The following is a 16,849-nucleotide window of genomic DNA, read 5'->3' on the forward strand; positions in this document are numbered from 1 at the left end:
GAGTTAAGGAGCCTCACAGCCAGAGGAAAGCAGCTGCTCTGAAGTCTGGTGCTTCATCAGCTGATACTTCTGATATAACATCTCTTTCCAGACAGCAGCAAGGTGAACAGGCTGTGTCTGGGTGGGTTTTGTCTTTAATATCCTTTAGCTCTCCTCAGCCTCCTCTTCTCACCAACATCACTGATGCTCAGTAGATGGTACCAATGATGTCCTGGTCGATATTTTTACCACCCGCTGTAGAACCCTCCTGAAAGTTTTAATGTTTGCAGTCCGGATGCTTTATATTGCCTCTGTCTGACAAAAGAACTTGGCACAACATCGTGGGGAGATTAACTTTACTTAAGACATACAGCCTAATGTGGTTTATGATCTTTCTTCCGTCAGGATGCAGATGTGTGAGCTGCTGACCATGTCAGGTTGTTTGGATATTATTCCCAGGAACAAAAAAGTTCACTTGCTGGGCATTAGCTCCATTGATGTAGACCGGGTTGACCGACTTTTTCTAAAATCCAAAATCTCTCCTTGGTTTTTATGTTGAGCAGCAGGTTGTTCTCTGAAGGTTTATGAAGTCCTATTGTTGTTTGTAGTCAGGCAGATGACGGTTCAGAGTGTCATAGCCTAATGTGGTCTGTTACAAAACTCCACAACAAAGTTCTTACAGTTTGTTAAAATACAGCCTGTAAATTACTAAAAATGGGCTCAAATGGCACATTCAGCCCAAAAAGCACTCCTCCATGTTGGGTTTCCTGGATGTATTTGACAAGAGCTTTTTGTAAGTCTCCACATGTTATTTGGAACATTGCATTAAAATTTTGCCAGTTTATGTTTTTTTTTTTTAGTGATTAGACCTCCTGACTTCATAGACATACATGTGCTGAAGTGTGGCTTCCTTGAAGCAATATGGCAGCCGTGATGGCACATTGCTCCAATGAACAGCAGCACCCAATGTGTTATCTAAGTTCAACATTTTACAGAAACTTGTGACTTAAGAAATACACTATATACTGAGATATCTAACTATGTTTTGGATATCCAACTTAAAGTCAGTTAAGAATTACCAAAATATTATTTTGGTTTAGGGCTGTCCCCCTGTCACTTCATCAAGTGTTTTGGGCTAAGAGCAGAAGTGAAGAAATTCATGGAAGCTCAGAACGGACATTTTGAGCCCTTAATAATCACTTTACGTTAGTCTGCATTTCTGTGGACCTTGCCTAAGAAAAATTACCCACAAATCATAGCAATGTGACGTTAAACACAGGGTTACTGATGGAAGTCTGGATGCCAAAAATACAAGTTAATATTGAGAGGTAACATTTTTAACGGTTAAGTTTCCTGAGGGTTCAGCTTTTAAGGCTTTGAAAATGGGGGCCTTCTATAGGGCTAAACTGTGAAATAGTGGAAGCAAGGTAGTTCTCAAAGAGTACAGCCGATTGACACAGCCTGCAGTGATCTGTCCTTGGGGAGGCACTTAACCCCAAGTTGCTCCTGAAGGCTATGCCATGTTGTTATGAAAACCTTCAGTTAGAGTTTGATGGTGGCACCTTCCATGGTAGCTGTCATCAGTGTGCTGACCCCTGGGTGAATGATATGCCTTTTGGAAGCATGATTGTAAATGGCTTTTGATTGCAGTCTGCAACATGACTATGAATGTAATAAATGCAAGGAAAAGCAGACATGACTGGCAATTCATGAGAGAATTACTTCCATCCTTCCCTGAGCTGTCAAAAAAATGAATAATGTAATGGACATTGATTGGGACCGCATTTCTCAGCTTTCCTGAGGGAATTACCCACAATTCATAACGTTCTGAAGTTAACAGGTCCTGCCCAAGGTATAGAAAAAGCAGAAATGTAAAGGAAGAGGATTGTATTGATGTTCAGCCTGCAATTAAATTCACACATAAATATTTTAAACGTACATAAAAATTTTTTTCTTGATAAACTTTAAGGGAATGCAAGTAGGGGCTGATGCCCATGTTATTCATCAGAGTTTTTTCTTTTAATGTTGCTCAGCTGTTGAAGTAGTTTTGCCAGAAATAAGTAAATAGATATAAGAACAAATGCAAGTTGGCCAGGCAATGTTTCAAATAAGTGGGTAAAAACATGGAAAAAACAGTAAATTTTCAAAAACGTGCGCTTTTTGTAGTCATAGGAAAACCTGAATTTTACCTCAAACTACAGTACCATTCAGTGGCCCCAAGCCAATATTGGCCATTGATACAGCTTAATAAAAGTTAAAGATATTAACATTTTCTTCAACGTTGAGCCCAGGCGCTCTTCCAGTTGACATCAGTTAAGGGCTTGGGTCAGACTATTTATTAAGTCAAAAAGGAAAAACAACGCTTTTCTGTTTTAATGTTTAAGAAAGGAAACGATTCCACTGAAGGTGACGTTATTCGCCTCCCACCATATACTTCCTCTAGGTCACATGATTTCTTCTAAAAAACCTCCGTCAGATGGTGCCTTAAAAGCCCGTCGGACGAAATTAGATGGCTACGGTCTAGGCATGCAAAGAAAAAAGCCCCAAAGTGCGCAACATACAATTGTACTAGTTTTTTCTGTGCTAACCCAAATCGGAAAAACACGAGAATGTGCATTATCTTGAGTATGCAGTCAGTCTGCCAAAAGCCACACCACGCTGTCAAAAAAGGGAAATGAACTGAAGTTCTTTGAAGGCACCAATTGCAGCTGCAGTCTTCTAGCATCACGCCGAACCACCACTTGAGGACCCATATACCGTTTGTGTGATTATACGTGCACGGCTTGGCTTTCATTGCTGAAATTGGTGGATAGCCATGGACACGATAATCGGGACAGGTCGCTGTAATTTCAAATGTTATGATCAGTATGTAACTGTTTTTTTTACCTTTTCTAAAAGCGTTGGCTCGCTGTTGTTAGACATGCTAGCCCCTTAGCTAGCTAGAGATAGATGCATATCCGGCGGCCAAGGGGGCGTCGAAGAAAACGAATGAGTTATTTGGTGACTCTGGGCAGATTGGCGTTAGGTAGCGTTATCTGTATTTAGAAATTCAGCGTAATTTTGAAAGTGGTTTCTAACAAAAGTCACGATAAACTAGTCGTTGTTAAGCTAACGAAAAGCCTCAAAGTGAAAGCGCTCTGCCATCCGCTCACTGAAAGTGAACGGGTGGTACAGGAACATGGCTTAATATTGATATATAAGATTAAGTTCAAATCATGAGTTAGCTTATTTAAAGCGATAAATAACTGTTAGACATGGTGTCAGTGGAAAATAACTCCCAACATAAAGTGCAGTTCATTTCTAGTTCCCCACATTCGCCATATGTCATTGATTTCTCAGATGCTTATGTCCAAAGCCGGTTGTAGTAACTATTTGGCCACCTAATAAGACATATGTGACCACAAATGTCGCAGTATTGACTCAGTTTTTTGTTTCGACAGATAGTGTTGGTAATATGGAAAGCGAAAGCTGCAGCAGGGTGTGAGAGCAGGGTGGACAGCGTGAGGGCTGATGGCGGTGAAGCAGAGATGGTCTGGCTGTCATGACTGCTCTCTTTTGGATGCTCGCATGGCTGCTTCAGGTCCTGCCAGGTGAGCGTACAGTCCGGTCATGTTATCCGTCAGTGTCATTACCATGAAACAAGGTTTCACCAACGGGTGCACTTCCTCTACAAACAAAGCATGTTGAAATGACAGAAATTCTTAACTAAAAAAAAAAAATATTAGTTATCCAGGTCTCTAAAAAGTTGATTTTAAAGCAAGGGTAAGATATGAATCTGTTGACATTAGAGTGATTTAAATACATAAAACACAGTGGGTGCATTAGAGGTCGCTTACTCCAAAATATACACAGTGAAACTTTTTTGATGTGTGTTTTATTTCTGAAAGCATTTATTAAGGGGCATAAACTTCTGTATGAAGCATCCAAAAAGTAGAACATGACAAATTTGGAGAATCAAGAAAGTTTTTGTTCACATAAGAACATGCGTGTCAAGCCATATTCTTTAGCAGAATACCCTACTTATTCAGCATTGTACTCCAATAACATCGTTCGCACTGGACAGAACCTGAGATATCACAATCTCTTATCACATGTATTTGTCTTCTTTGTCAAAAGCGGGGGCCTTACATTACCCACAATGCCTTGTAGGCAAGCCAGTGTATCAGATTTTATGCAGCTCCCTCTGTAGCCACAAAGGGTTTAATAAATAGTTTTTAGATGTATGCAGTAGTGCACCTCAAAACCTGCTGACAGACTTTTATGGGTAAAATGGGGTAGTTCCACTTTATTAATATTGGTAAATCTCAGAATTCCATAGTGTGACACAGCACTAAAGTGCTTTCAATGACTGCCACTCATGGGTTTGCCTCAAGGCGAAAACTTTTCAATGTCCTGTGTGTGTATTTCAGCCATGAGTGAACTCCCACAGCCTTTCAATGTGACCCTGAACTCGAGCCATTTCATTCACATACTCAAATGGGAGCCTGGACCTGGGACACCCACAGGAGTCTACTACCAGGTCACAGTTATCACAGAAATGTGGGTTTCATATGTTATTATATTTCCTATATATTGTTTGTATACTAACATGGTCCTGAGGAACCTCTATAGAATCAGTCAGTTGAAACCTTTTTGATACCAGAAGTTTTTTTTTTTTAGCAAGACACACAGCCAAATATGTTTGGGAAGTTTTCACTCATAGGGAAGTGTACTTAGTTGCAGTATTACGTCTTTCTATCCATCTAGTACTCCAAGCAACTCAGAACAAATGTTTAATGCACAAACTATCCTATTATACAAACAATTTAAAGGAAATCTGAAATTTGCAAATTTTCACAGATCCCACAGTGTGAAGCTACATCTGATTCTTCACCAGTTAAAACATGTGTTTCACCATAAATCATTTACATTTTTCGGCATTGGTAGGTCTTCACAGTGAAAATACAAGTACAGTCAGATAGCATTAACAAAAGCATGCAACTTTTAAACACAAGACTTTTAGCTCTTTTGACCCAATTAAGTCTGCTTCTTTCCTTTCTCTCCGGTCCTGTAGGGGAAGTTACTGGGTGCCAGTGATTGGCTGCGAGCTTGTCCAGCACCCACTGGTATGCAACCTGACAAAGGCCTTCCCTGACCCGAACCAGGTGTACTTTACCAAGATTAAAGCACTGCCTGAAGCACAGGGCTCAAAACCAGTCATCCTCCCAGGATTTAAACCCATCAAAGACAGTAAGTGGCACTGTGTTGAAACTAGAGTATGTTTCATGAGAGGGACAGATAATGGAGATGGTACCTAAAGATTTAATAATCTCTTTCTTTACCACTGTAGCAGAGAATAGCGTCTTTAGTTCTTTTCCATTTGAGTTTTCCTTTTGTCTCTTTATTGTGTCCTTGGCTCTGGCTTTGCTGAACAATACCCTTTAATACATTCCACTACTACTACTATGAGTTATTCATTTCAGAATTCTCCCTGTTGATATATTCAGGACTTCTGTCAGGGTTTCATCTTCCCCTGGTGTAGCTCTCAACAATGAAAGGGAAACAATCAGATGATTAAACTGCCATTTTTTTAATCTATTGCACAAATGGTTTAACTGCCAAACAAGAGACCTCATATTGTCTGTTGTAACCTGTAGTTCTGGTGTTATACCACACTGGTTATATCTCTAGTCACAAAGTGGCCTGATGTTTTCATGTTTGCAATGAATTCTTTGACAACAGCTTTTTGCCATTGTTATGCTGAAAACAAAAACAACAGCTACTAAGCACTGCGTTTTTTAAAACAACTTTTAAAGAAATGTATCTTTGCCGATACTGCAAAAAGGAAATTTGTAAAGATATTTAAAATACTGGTCATTAAGATAACACTAACACACTACAGTGCTGGAGAGCAAATACTTTTACAGGTTATAGTACTGAAAATGTGATGCAAACCCTGCGTTTTTACTGGTTCTCTGTGTTCTCTGTTGTGCATCAGAGGACTTTGCATAAACCGGTTTACTGTTTATGGAACCGGCTTTCATGGGCAGCAATGTCGCACTTCAATAAAATGCTGTATGTCTCATTCAAAATGTTTAAAGTGATTATCTTTCCACATTTTCAATAACCTATTCATCGTGCAATGGCAATTTGAGTTATTTTAACAAAAGTGTGTCTGTGTCCTCCAGCTCAACTGGACCTGCCGCTGCTGACTGTGACACCATGTGGAGAAGATTTGTGTGTGGACCTACAGCCTCCCATGGAGCACCTTAGGGAGATCTATGATTCTATGAATTACAAACTCAGGATTAAGAGCAACAATGCAGACAAACCCCAGGTACTGTACATGGTCCAACATGCAGTGTAAGAGTTTTCTACATAGAGTATTTTTTATCTAACAAGTTTAAGCGGATATTTAAGATAGCACTGCTGTGTTGATGTGGGTTTGTTGTTACAGGAACAGACTAGAATATGTCATCTTGAAAGTCCAGTCTGAGTAACACATGTATGGCTTTTAAAAGGCTGACCTAATACAAGAAAATCTAAAATCATTTGTCTAAGTAAAGTGCCCCAAATCTTGAATCCTTTGACACATAACTGTGAACTGAGTAGAGATCTATGGGGATATTGTGATATTGGTGGGTGCTTTAACAAAATCTAATAAAATCAGATAGTGTCCTTTTTTAATTTGACTTTATTAGGTATGAAAGCTGGATGCTTTCCTTTAGCATGGTGTTCACTCATTGTCAGATGAAATGTCTGTATTATATGGATGTGTGACATGAGAAGATCAGTTAATGCATTTAAGGTTAATTGGTCTAGAATTGGTATAAAATGATGTATTGATTGCAGCACACTATTGCATACCTTACCACAGAAGTCCCAAACAAATGTGGTTTAATCTGTACATTTGTCTTGTTGGTTTCTCTGAGTCTCTAACGTCAGTGGTCTCCCTGTGTGCAGTTTAAGGACACCAACTCTCTGAGAAGAAAGATTTTGAAGGATCTGGCCTCTGGCAGACAGTACTGTGTGTCAGTCTGCTTCTCAGAAGGTCTGGTGTCTAGAGAGTCCAACTACAGCCAACCTGTTTGTGCTTCCACCCCTGGCCAATATACTGCAGGTACAACAGGAACTGTGTCTGTGTGAATGTTTCTCCCACATGTTTTCTAAAGGAACTGATCATTTTAAAGTCTGCCTCTAGTCAGGTAGAAGTTTGATAGAGCTAAAGGGCCATTACACTTGGTCAGACTTTCTGAAACTGACAATTGGACATTGACACCAACTTCACGCAACTAGGTCAGATCGAGTATATATCAGTCCCTGTTCTGCAAATTACGTGAAATAACTCTTCAACAGAAGTATAATTTACAAAAGGGTCAGTTGTCGTCGTCGTCTAATCTGAAGGGTTAGTGTTAACAAAACAAGTATTTTTGTATGTTCTCTGTACATCCATCACTGTGTGGTTTTGGATCAGCCACCAAAAAGGACAAGAACAGACTACAACATACAGTCAACAGTCAGTAAAAGTCATTGGTGCCAGACTGCCCACCATCTAGAACGTATGCCCCTTCAGAGTCAGAACACTGGCAGAAAGCATCACTGCAGACCCTTCACATCCCGGACACAACGTGTTTCAGCTCCTCCCCTCTGGGAGGCGCTACAGAACGCTGTCTACCAAAACAACCAGACAAAAGAACAGTTCCTTTCCACAGGCCATCACTCTGATGAACAGTTAACGTCAGTCATACACTGTCAGTAACCTTCTAACACCAAAACATCCACTGCTGCCATTATAGATTATCATTTTACAGTTTTTAATGCAAAATGTGATTTTAAATATGTACATAAAATCTGTCAGTCAATACAAAATCTACACACTATGTACAGTATATAGACATCTTAACATGTATATAGTCATCCATCCTATGTATATACATTTAGTATTTATTTCTTTGCAATATTTGTTTTTGTATAAGCACATTGTGAGAGAATGTCAAATTCCTTTAATGTGCACAGATACTTGGCCAAATAAAGTAGATTCTGATACCGCTGCAACACAATACACAGACGTCTGTGACACAACTTAAACACTATAACCTTCACATTCTGATGATAAGGTGGGTTCTGTTGCGTTACAAAGGTCCAACGATACCTAGCATGTTATAGACGAGAAATGATCCCAGATCTTTTGAACACAACTTGCTTGTATACTTACGGTCAAATTTGTAGGACTTTATTAAAATACATTGTGATGAGTCCAAGTTTGGACAACATACAGTAGGTTTACGGATTCTGAAGGCTGAAGACCCCATGTTTTTTCCAATATTGTGCAGCGCTACTCCAACATATGAAACATGGAAACTGTAAGCCTCTAACACTGTAACTTGTAGTCGTCAGTACTGTTAATAATGACAATGATGAAGCTTGCTCTGTTTAAGGTCCCTCTGGGTTTAATATGTCCCATGACCCCCCCTCTCCTGCAGACCCATGGATATCAGCCACGTTGTGTTTGTTGGTGATGTTTGGTGTGGTCGTTGGGGCCCTGCTGTTCTATACTGGTTTCATCTGTCGGATAACGAGGCCACTGCCATGGGTCCTGGTAAGTAATACAATTCATTAGTGTTAAAAGCAGTATTGGTGGTGCAGCTATAATCGTAGCAGTTCTTGGAAGGTGACCAGGCTGCCCCCTTTAAAATGATAAGTAAATTAATTTGTGGTTTAAACAGGTTCAATAATCTTTTTAATTTTAATTATTGGGGAAAAAAAGCAAACTGTCATCAATAATATCTGAAAAATGTCAGGCTACATATTTAGCAGAACAATAATATTCCAAGTATGCTCAAAAAATAAAAGATACTGGAGAAACTTGCGCTCCTGTATTAACGGGCAGTCTTGAAGTAATCTACCAGCACCAAAAACGAAATTTATAAACAATATTTCTTCCATTTTATTTGGGTGATAACTTTACATTGTCTAATCTGCCCCAAATGTTATATGCTGGATTAGAGTCCAAGGCATCTACACACCCATATTGAGTTATAGTCATAGCGCCACCTTCTGACAACAGGAAGTCAGCCTTTTGTGACAGAGATCACCCAATTTTCATTTACATGCAACATGGCATATAATTAGTTTGTGTTCTTCAAACTTGAACCTCACAGAAAGTGGTACAAGTTTGCAATACCTTATTTCCATTTCCACACACACTACGCAGGAAATGCCATCTAACCCATGAGCACGATGTCCGACTGTCATAGAAACGCAACCAGCATTCCGCCTGTACCCCCCAACGTGCACAAGAGACCAGGGCTCGTCCAAGACTTGAGCTTTTTCCTATCCTTATTCAAGAATGTTGTGTCCTTTGGATGGTCAGCGCCTAGTTCAGCCACTACTTCCCCCCCAAGGCTTTTTTATGTAGCCTATCACCCTTGCTTTCTTTACAACTACTGGAATAAAATGAACTTTTGTTTGAACTTTTTTTTTCACTATAATAACTACCACGGCAACTGTAACTAAAACCAACTTTTTTATTTTTTCACTCACTGACTAGAAGGCCATTAATCAACCATGCTAGCTCGATTGTTGGTCCAATGCTGCTCTAAGAGAGAGCTTTCTAATGCTAGCTCCGCCCCTTCTCCTTAATGCATCAATGGTCTGCCCACATTAAGCTATCTAACTCGCTACAGCTAAACTTTAGTCTAGTAGTTCCCTTCCAAGCTTAAAATAAGAATACTCTGGCAGAAGGTGCTCTATTTCCAGTCTTAGCTAGTGTTAGCTTGATGGCTTAAAGGTAACTCTGTAGCGCTTATTTATGTTTTGTGAGTAAAGGTCTAGCTGCCGTGGTAAATGTTATTGATTTTCAGTCGTATTCCTGTTGACTATTGTAGTATCATGCTGCTGCTGTCATAAACATTACATTACAGTCATTTAGCAGACGCTTTTATCCAAAGCGACTTACAGGAAGTGTATTCAACATAGGTATTCAAGAGAACTACTAGTCACCAGAAGTCGTAAGTGCATCTCCTTTCTTAAACAAGCATCTAAAAGCATAAACCAGAGCAAAAGTATAGTGCAGAGGCAAATTACTACGAAAACAATAATTGCAACAGACTAATACGAATACAATAAGTGCTACAAACTAATACGAATAGGATAAGTGCAATAAACTAATACGAATACAATAAGTGCAACGAACTGATACGAATACAATAAGTGCAACAAACTAATATGAATGCAATAAGTGCTACGAGGAAGGCTCAGGGTAGTACTTCATGAAGAGGTGAGTTTTCAGCCTGCGCCGAAAGATGGGCAGCGACTCTGCTGTCCTGACGTCAGTGGGGAGTTCATTCCACCACTGAGGGGCCAGGACAGAAAAAAGCTGTGACCGGGTCGATCGGCCGCAGGGACCTCTGAGCGACGGGGCAACCAATCGCCCGAGGCAGCAGAGCGAAGTGGTCGGGCGGGGGTGTAGGGCTTGACCAAGGCCTGGAGATAGGAAGGAGCTGTTCCTTTCACTGCCCTGTAGGCTAGCACCAGAGTCTTAAACTGGATGCGAGCTCTTACAGGGAGCCAGTGTAGAGAACGGAGAAGGGAAGTTGTGTGGGAGAACTTGGGGCGATTGAACACCAGACGTGCTGCAGCTTTCTGGACAAGCTCCAGAGGTCTGATGGCCGGGGCTCCGGCAAGTAGTGAATTGCAGTTGTCCAGGCGGGAGATGACCAGAGCCTGGATGAGCACCTGCGCTGTCTCCTCAGTGAGGAAGGGGTGAATCCTCCTGATGTTGTAGAGGAGGAATCTGCAGGAGCGTGTGACCGATGCAATGTTTGCTGAGAACGACAGTTGGTCGTCCAGGGTCACACCCAGATTCCTCACAGTCCAAGTTGGCGTCACCACGGCATCATCAATGGTGATGGACAGGTCTCGGTGCGGGCAACCCTTCCCCGGGAGGAACAGTAGCTCGGTTTTGTCCAGGTTGAGCCTCAGGTGGTGTGTCGCCATCCACTTCGAGATGTCAGCCAAGCACGCAGCAATGCGTGCCTCCACTTGGGTGTCACCGGGAGGAAATGACAAGACCAGCTGGGTGTCATCGGCATAACAATGGGAAGAGAAGTCATGCGAGCGAATAACAGAACCCAGGGATGTTGTGTAGAGCGAGAAGAGAAGGGGGCCCAGAACTGAACCTTGCGGAACCCCCGTAGTCAGCATGCGTGGTTCCGACACGGCCCCCCTCCATAAAGTTTAATATAGAATGAAGAAAAAAAAAATGTCACGCAGGTGAAACAAAACAGATAACGGATGAAAATAATTTTCATTGATTCAGTTGATAACCTAAAGCAACAAAAAGCCAGATGAAAAGATTTGAGTGTAAATTCTGTGATAATTATTGTTCCGCTGACCATATTTTATAGTGAGATCATTCTTTAATTGATAGTCACATATCTTTGAAACCTTTAATTCATATCAGTCAATGCCTTTATTTTATTACAGCCTGCTGGGATGTCGAAGCGTTATGGATGTGGGCGTCGGTTACAGTTAACCTTTAATTTGTGGTATTTTTCTCATGCGAGGGGGATTTGAACATACTTTTTTTGTAAAATAAGATAATGTTTATTGTTTCGCTATTAATTACTCCAAGTCAACCAGAGTAACAGCGAGATATAGAGGGGTTTCCCCTAACCCAGAACTTGTTTGTGCAGCCAGTAAATTAAATGTGAAATTAGTAGGAGACGTGAGGCTATTGGTTGCTCACCAACAGTGTTTTTCAAGAACACTGTAGCAGCCAGCAGTTTATGATATGATTCAGCAATAGTTCCACTAGTGGGAAAGATAGCATAGAAGAAATACAGCTCAATTTTTGTCAAATGTCAACACACGCATACATGTGAACAACTATCAACATTCTTCTGAAATGTCATCGTGAGGGTCGGCAGCTGTTCCTTTTTTGATGCATTCAGAGTTTGGCAGCAGATGGTTGTTGAGAGATATACCAACACTAAATTAAAATGTTTGTCGGAATTTGTCTAAAATTTTAACGATTAATGCTAAAAGGATTTGTTGATTGCTTGATCAGTCAATTCATTAACAACTTAAATAATTCTAGCTTTTGTAATTCATCCGTCTGTATTTGTATTATTAGTAACAGTAATGAGACAAAATAAGCAACTGGAATACATTATTTGGCTCAGGGAACTTGTGTTAGGGATCATCCTTATTTTTGTCTTTATAATTTTATAGATTAAACACTTTGAAAAAGGATTGACAGATGACTCCATAATGAAATCAACAGTTCATAACTTGTTCATTAAAACTAACCATGTTAAAACATATTACTATGGAAACATAGAGCAACAGGTGTAACAAGTCTGTTAAGGTTAATCTTATCTTGACATCATCATATACAAATTAACGATCATACAAATAAATATACTTTCGGATACACTGTACAAAAACATAATTACACTTGCATACTGGTGGTATTTTGTATCAATACATTAAATCAACTGAATAAACAAACACAAACTGATGTATCTTGTACACAATGTGATTGGAACTCAACCCTTTTGTTTACATCTGTTTGTTACTTTAATGTTTAATATTCTCTGAAATTTATGAATTGTAATTCACATGTTTAAAATCATCTCTAATCATCCATCTTTTATAGATTCTGCCCTCTGATTTTGTGTGTATGTATGTGTGTGTGTGTGTGTGTGTGTGTGTGTATATATATATATATATATATATATATATATATATACAAACAAACAATCGGACACAAAACTCTCCAGGCTACATAAACTGAAGGAGAGAGTTATGTTACTCTTAAATGCACTAAATGGCATTTCACACATATTATTGTATGCAAAATAAGCAATGCAGTTATTGATTAGAAAAAAAAGGAAACCAATAAGTTGTTCCGTCTTGTTTTCTCTTTTGTTTATTAACTATTTCTCCTAAATATAGCAAAAGTATTGTTTTAATTATTTAGGGTATGAAATAATGGCTAGAACACTCTATTACTAAAATGTTGAATAGCTGGAACCCTAGTCCCAGTTCTTGGAGCTCTATGAGGAGCTTAGGGGGGACAGTGGTGTTGAATTCTGAATCAGTGTAGTGCATTCTCCCATGTGTTCCTCTGGTCCTCGTGGGAGAGGGCGGTGTGGAGGCCTCAATGATGGCGTCACCGCTAGATCTGATGTATGTGAATTGAAGTGGGTCCAGTGAATCAGGCAGGGAGGGAGGTGATGGACATTTTGATTTACTGCTTAAAGCACTTCACGACAGTTGAGATGACTGCTGCCGTTCAGTCGGATTTTGAACTTCCAAGTGGCACAAACCAGAGAAATGTTTATCCACCTCCCACCTGATGAAGACTCATTGGATCTTCGTGTGGGAAGGACAAACTGTTTTGCAAATCGCTGGTTCCCCTTTCCCTTTGGTTATGGTTGAGACACATTAATCACTTCAGCAGGGCTTTCATTAGAGTTTAATATGAATTCTCTATGACGAGTTTGAAAAATTGACCTTTGGAAGCTGAAAATCGCTGGCCATCTTGGATTTGAAAATAGGTCAAATCATCAAAACAACATCAACTATGAAATCCTCCACCCCAAAAGTCCCAGAAACCATATACTTCTGTTCAGAATTGTAGACCAAACTATTGAAAAGATAATTTACAACATGGTCCATGGTAGCCATTTTGGATTTGGGGCTTTTTTTTTTTGTAGATTGGCCTGTTTTTATTGATTGACTGTTTGTAGAACAAATTACTTATCTATTAATCAAGTTTGTAGCCTTTTTTTCTTTGGCCTTTTATTTTTCATAAATCCTATAAGTAAGGCTCAAAATATTGACAATTGTGTATCACAGCTTAACAGAGCAATAATAATGAAATGTCACTGATTCTTCCTTGACTTATTGTCAGTATTTATTTATTAGTAGATTTTAGTTAAATGGAAAGACCAGGGAGAGGTTTCCCATCTGTTGAATATCTGCTTTTTCTTAAAACAAGCTGGTGGGACTGCTGTTGATTCCACTTATTGGTTTTAACATTAGTAGTTGCTTTCTCTCTTTCTTTACCTTTTCCTCTCTTTCTCTTTGTCTCAGACATCCATCCATCACATAGAAGAGGTTCTAGTCATTCCATCCCGCAACACGTCGTCTTCTCTCTTGAATGTTGAACCAACTCTGCCCTCTTCAGATGAAAAGAAGAACAACCAAACATCCGATGAGAGCGATGGGGAGACTATAACTGAGAGCACCGGTGGGAGTAGAGGAGGAGATTATAAAATGCTATTGGGCAATAACCTCCTCTCTTCCTCCTCTTCATCTTCATCATCTTTGTCAGTTTCTATGTCCCCAGAGCCTGAACTCTTGATTTCAACAGACACACATTCCAATGCTGGACTGAACGAAGCACAGAGCACACACACTGCCTCCCGATCTGATTCTTTACCAATGTCAGACACACTCAGTGGGACTGAAGGACGAATCCTGCCAAATCAGGAGGAGAAGAAGGTGCTGGAAGAGTGTGTCAACCAGGATGTTAACCTACACACATTAACCTTCGGCATGCTTGGGCAGGAAGTGGAGGAGGTAGAGACATCACATATTTATTTGGGGGAGATGGAGTCAGAGTCTTGCTCTGCTTCAGAGGAGTGTAGTACCATTCCAACCCTGCCCCCACAAACTAGTGACACCAAGGAAGTTATCATAGAATCTGTTTCCTGCTCTGTAGATGAAGAGGAGGAGGAAGAGCACTGTGGATATATGGGGCGTCCATCTACAGATGTCTTACAGAACTTATTGTAGAAACCTTGGGGTTTTCTCCAATAATTTTCTTCTGTAGGTCTTTTTTTAATATTTTTTTACAATTTTATGATGTGTTTAAAAACCAGTATTCAAAAGACAGACTGTAAAAAACTGTAGCAGCACTGCTCTAGATTCATTTCCATCCATCTAGACACTGAAAACTGATATTCCGATAAATAATTATCATTACAGGACCTACTCTTCTCAGAAGTAAGGTTTGTTGTGATGATTCTTATTTTTCCAACAAAAATTACAAATTTCAGTTCAAGTTTAGAACAATGTGCTTCCTGCAAAAACCACTCGTACAAACATTTGTTCTTAAGTGGTACCTATGAGTGATATAAGAGAACTTGTCACATTACTGTATTTTCTCATATTGCTTTGATTTAGAAATATGTTCTTTGGCATCTACCTATATGTCAAACCATTCACTTTTTATTTATTTTACAGTACAGTGCTGCTCTGATGAAATGTTGTTCATATTTTCTAATGTGTGTTTCTGACAGCAGGACTAGAAGCTCACAGTAGGAAATTCTTACTTCAACTTGGGTGTTGTATTTGTGAAACGTGCCCATAAACAGAGCAGAACTGTTACTGGATGTAATTACTCTGATCATCCTGTTACAAACAGCTGGCATTTATAGAGTTAAAACAAACAGTTAATGACAAGTCTATGCTGCTAAGAGAGTTTGAAAAAAACAAAACATAAGAGCGGCTTGGGATGAAGGTATGATAATATACAATAATGTTGTTTCACCAGGCCCATGCATTGCTCTCTGTATAGTTAACTGTACATTATAAAGCCTCAAACATCAGTGCTTCTTCTGCAGCTCAACAGGCAGTCAAGTTACCTCTTTGTTTAGAGTCAGAGGAAAAGTTCCTATTAATACCATTCTCCTCTGTATTTGATCTAATTGTTATTACAGCGCTGCTGCCAGATACATAAAAACACGCGAGCAGCCCAAACTCCTCGTCCTGTTGGACTGATGCTGGTTGTTGGATGCTTTTGGGGAAGAGAGAAAGTCATTTAAGTAGAAGTAATTAGAGAGATGGCAGGTAAACTTAACAACGTTCTGTCAATGTATTGCACTTAATAACACTGACACACACTGAACAGCTTAAAAGGCCGTGTTTTAACTGGAAACTGAATTTGTGAAAATAGCTTGGGCAAAATAGCAGTTTGCAAAAAAAGCTCCACCTGATAAGAACAGTATGGCTTTTGAATTTATTTTATTTAATCTGTCTTTATCATAATTTACTCTTTCAGCTCTGCTGAATGAAACAATTGACTGCTTTATCAAAATTAATTTGGATTATTTTTTGTAAATATTGGAAAAAATTGCAGTAGATCAGTAATTAAAACATCTATAAAATGCAGCTCTGGTAACATGCAATTAAGTACTGTTTTGTAGATTTCTGTTACAAACAGAAGTACTTGAAAGTATTGTATTGTATTGAAAGCATTTTTTCATTTTTTCTGATTTACTGTCAGCACAATTAAGCTGTGAAACTCCAGTTATTTAAAATGGTTTTCAGCAGGATGATGGTAAAGGTTATCATCAATTATTATTATCATGCATTTAAAAAAATCTTGTAATTCTGTTTTTACCAGGCAAGGGGTGCTTAGGTTGTTATGCATAATATATGTCTGCATAGAAGTATAAACCATCATGTTTGAATAGTGACTGAGGAAATATTAGTGAATTATTGTTACACTGTATCCACAGTATATGGTTACATACATGCCAGTCTGTTTTTATGTTTGCCATATTTTCTTAACTTGTTATGTTTAATGTAGATTAATATCAACATTGCAATTATATAAGTTACACATTGTATCAGGATATTTACATGTATTATTGAAAGTTACAGTATGCAACTAACTTTACAGTTTAATTATTTTCTTTATATTTTTTTAAACTCACTGTAAAATCTTGCCATGTATATAACTCAGTGTCAGGTTTTCCGAAAGACTCATTACTCATTACATTTCACATTTAATAAAGATACATTTTAAAAAGCAAGCCATGTTTTGTTGTTTGTATTATAGCAGTAAAGGTTCAAATTCTTCAAAAGCTACCAA

The 16,849-nt window shown here is 39.1% G+C and overlaps 1 protein-coding gene across 1 annotated transcript; it reads left to right on the forward strand.

The window, feature by feature from the left end:
- Positions 1 to 2,469: 2,469 nt before the first annotated feature.
- On the forward strand, positions 2,470 to 16,790 carry LOC129104331 (interferon alpha/beta receptor 2-like). Its single transcript, XM_054614962.1, has 8 exons — positions 2,470 to 2,844; positions 3,420 to 3,569; positions 4,389 to 4,518; positions 5,033 to 5,208; positions 6,147 to 6,295; positions 6,922 to 7,078; positions 8,442 to 8,557; positions 14,062 to 16,790. The coding sequence occupies exons 2-8, from the start codon at positions 3,521 to 3,523 to the stop codon at positions 14,764 to 14,766; spliced, it is 1,482 nt and encodes a 493-aa protein (XP_054470937.1). The 5' UTR covers positions 2,470 to 2,844; positions 3,420 to 3,520; the 3' UTR covers positions 14,767 to 16,790.
- The last annotated feature ends 59 nt before the right edge of the window (positions 16,791 to 16,849 follow it).

Source organism: Anoplopoma fimbria, chromosome 16 (assembly GCF_027596085.1).
Source record: "Anoplopoma fimbria isolate UVic2021 breed Golden Eagle Sablefish chromosome 16, Afim_UVic_2022, whole genome shotgun sequence".
NCBI lineage: Eukaryota > Metazoa > Chordata > Actinopteri > Perciformes > Anoplopomatidae > Anoplopoma > Anoplopoma fimbria.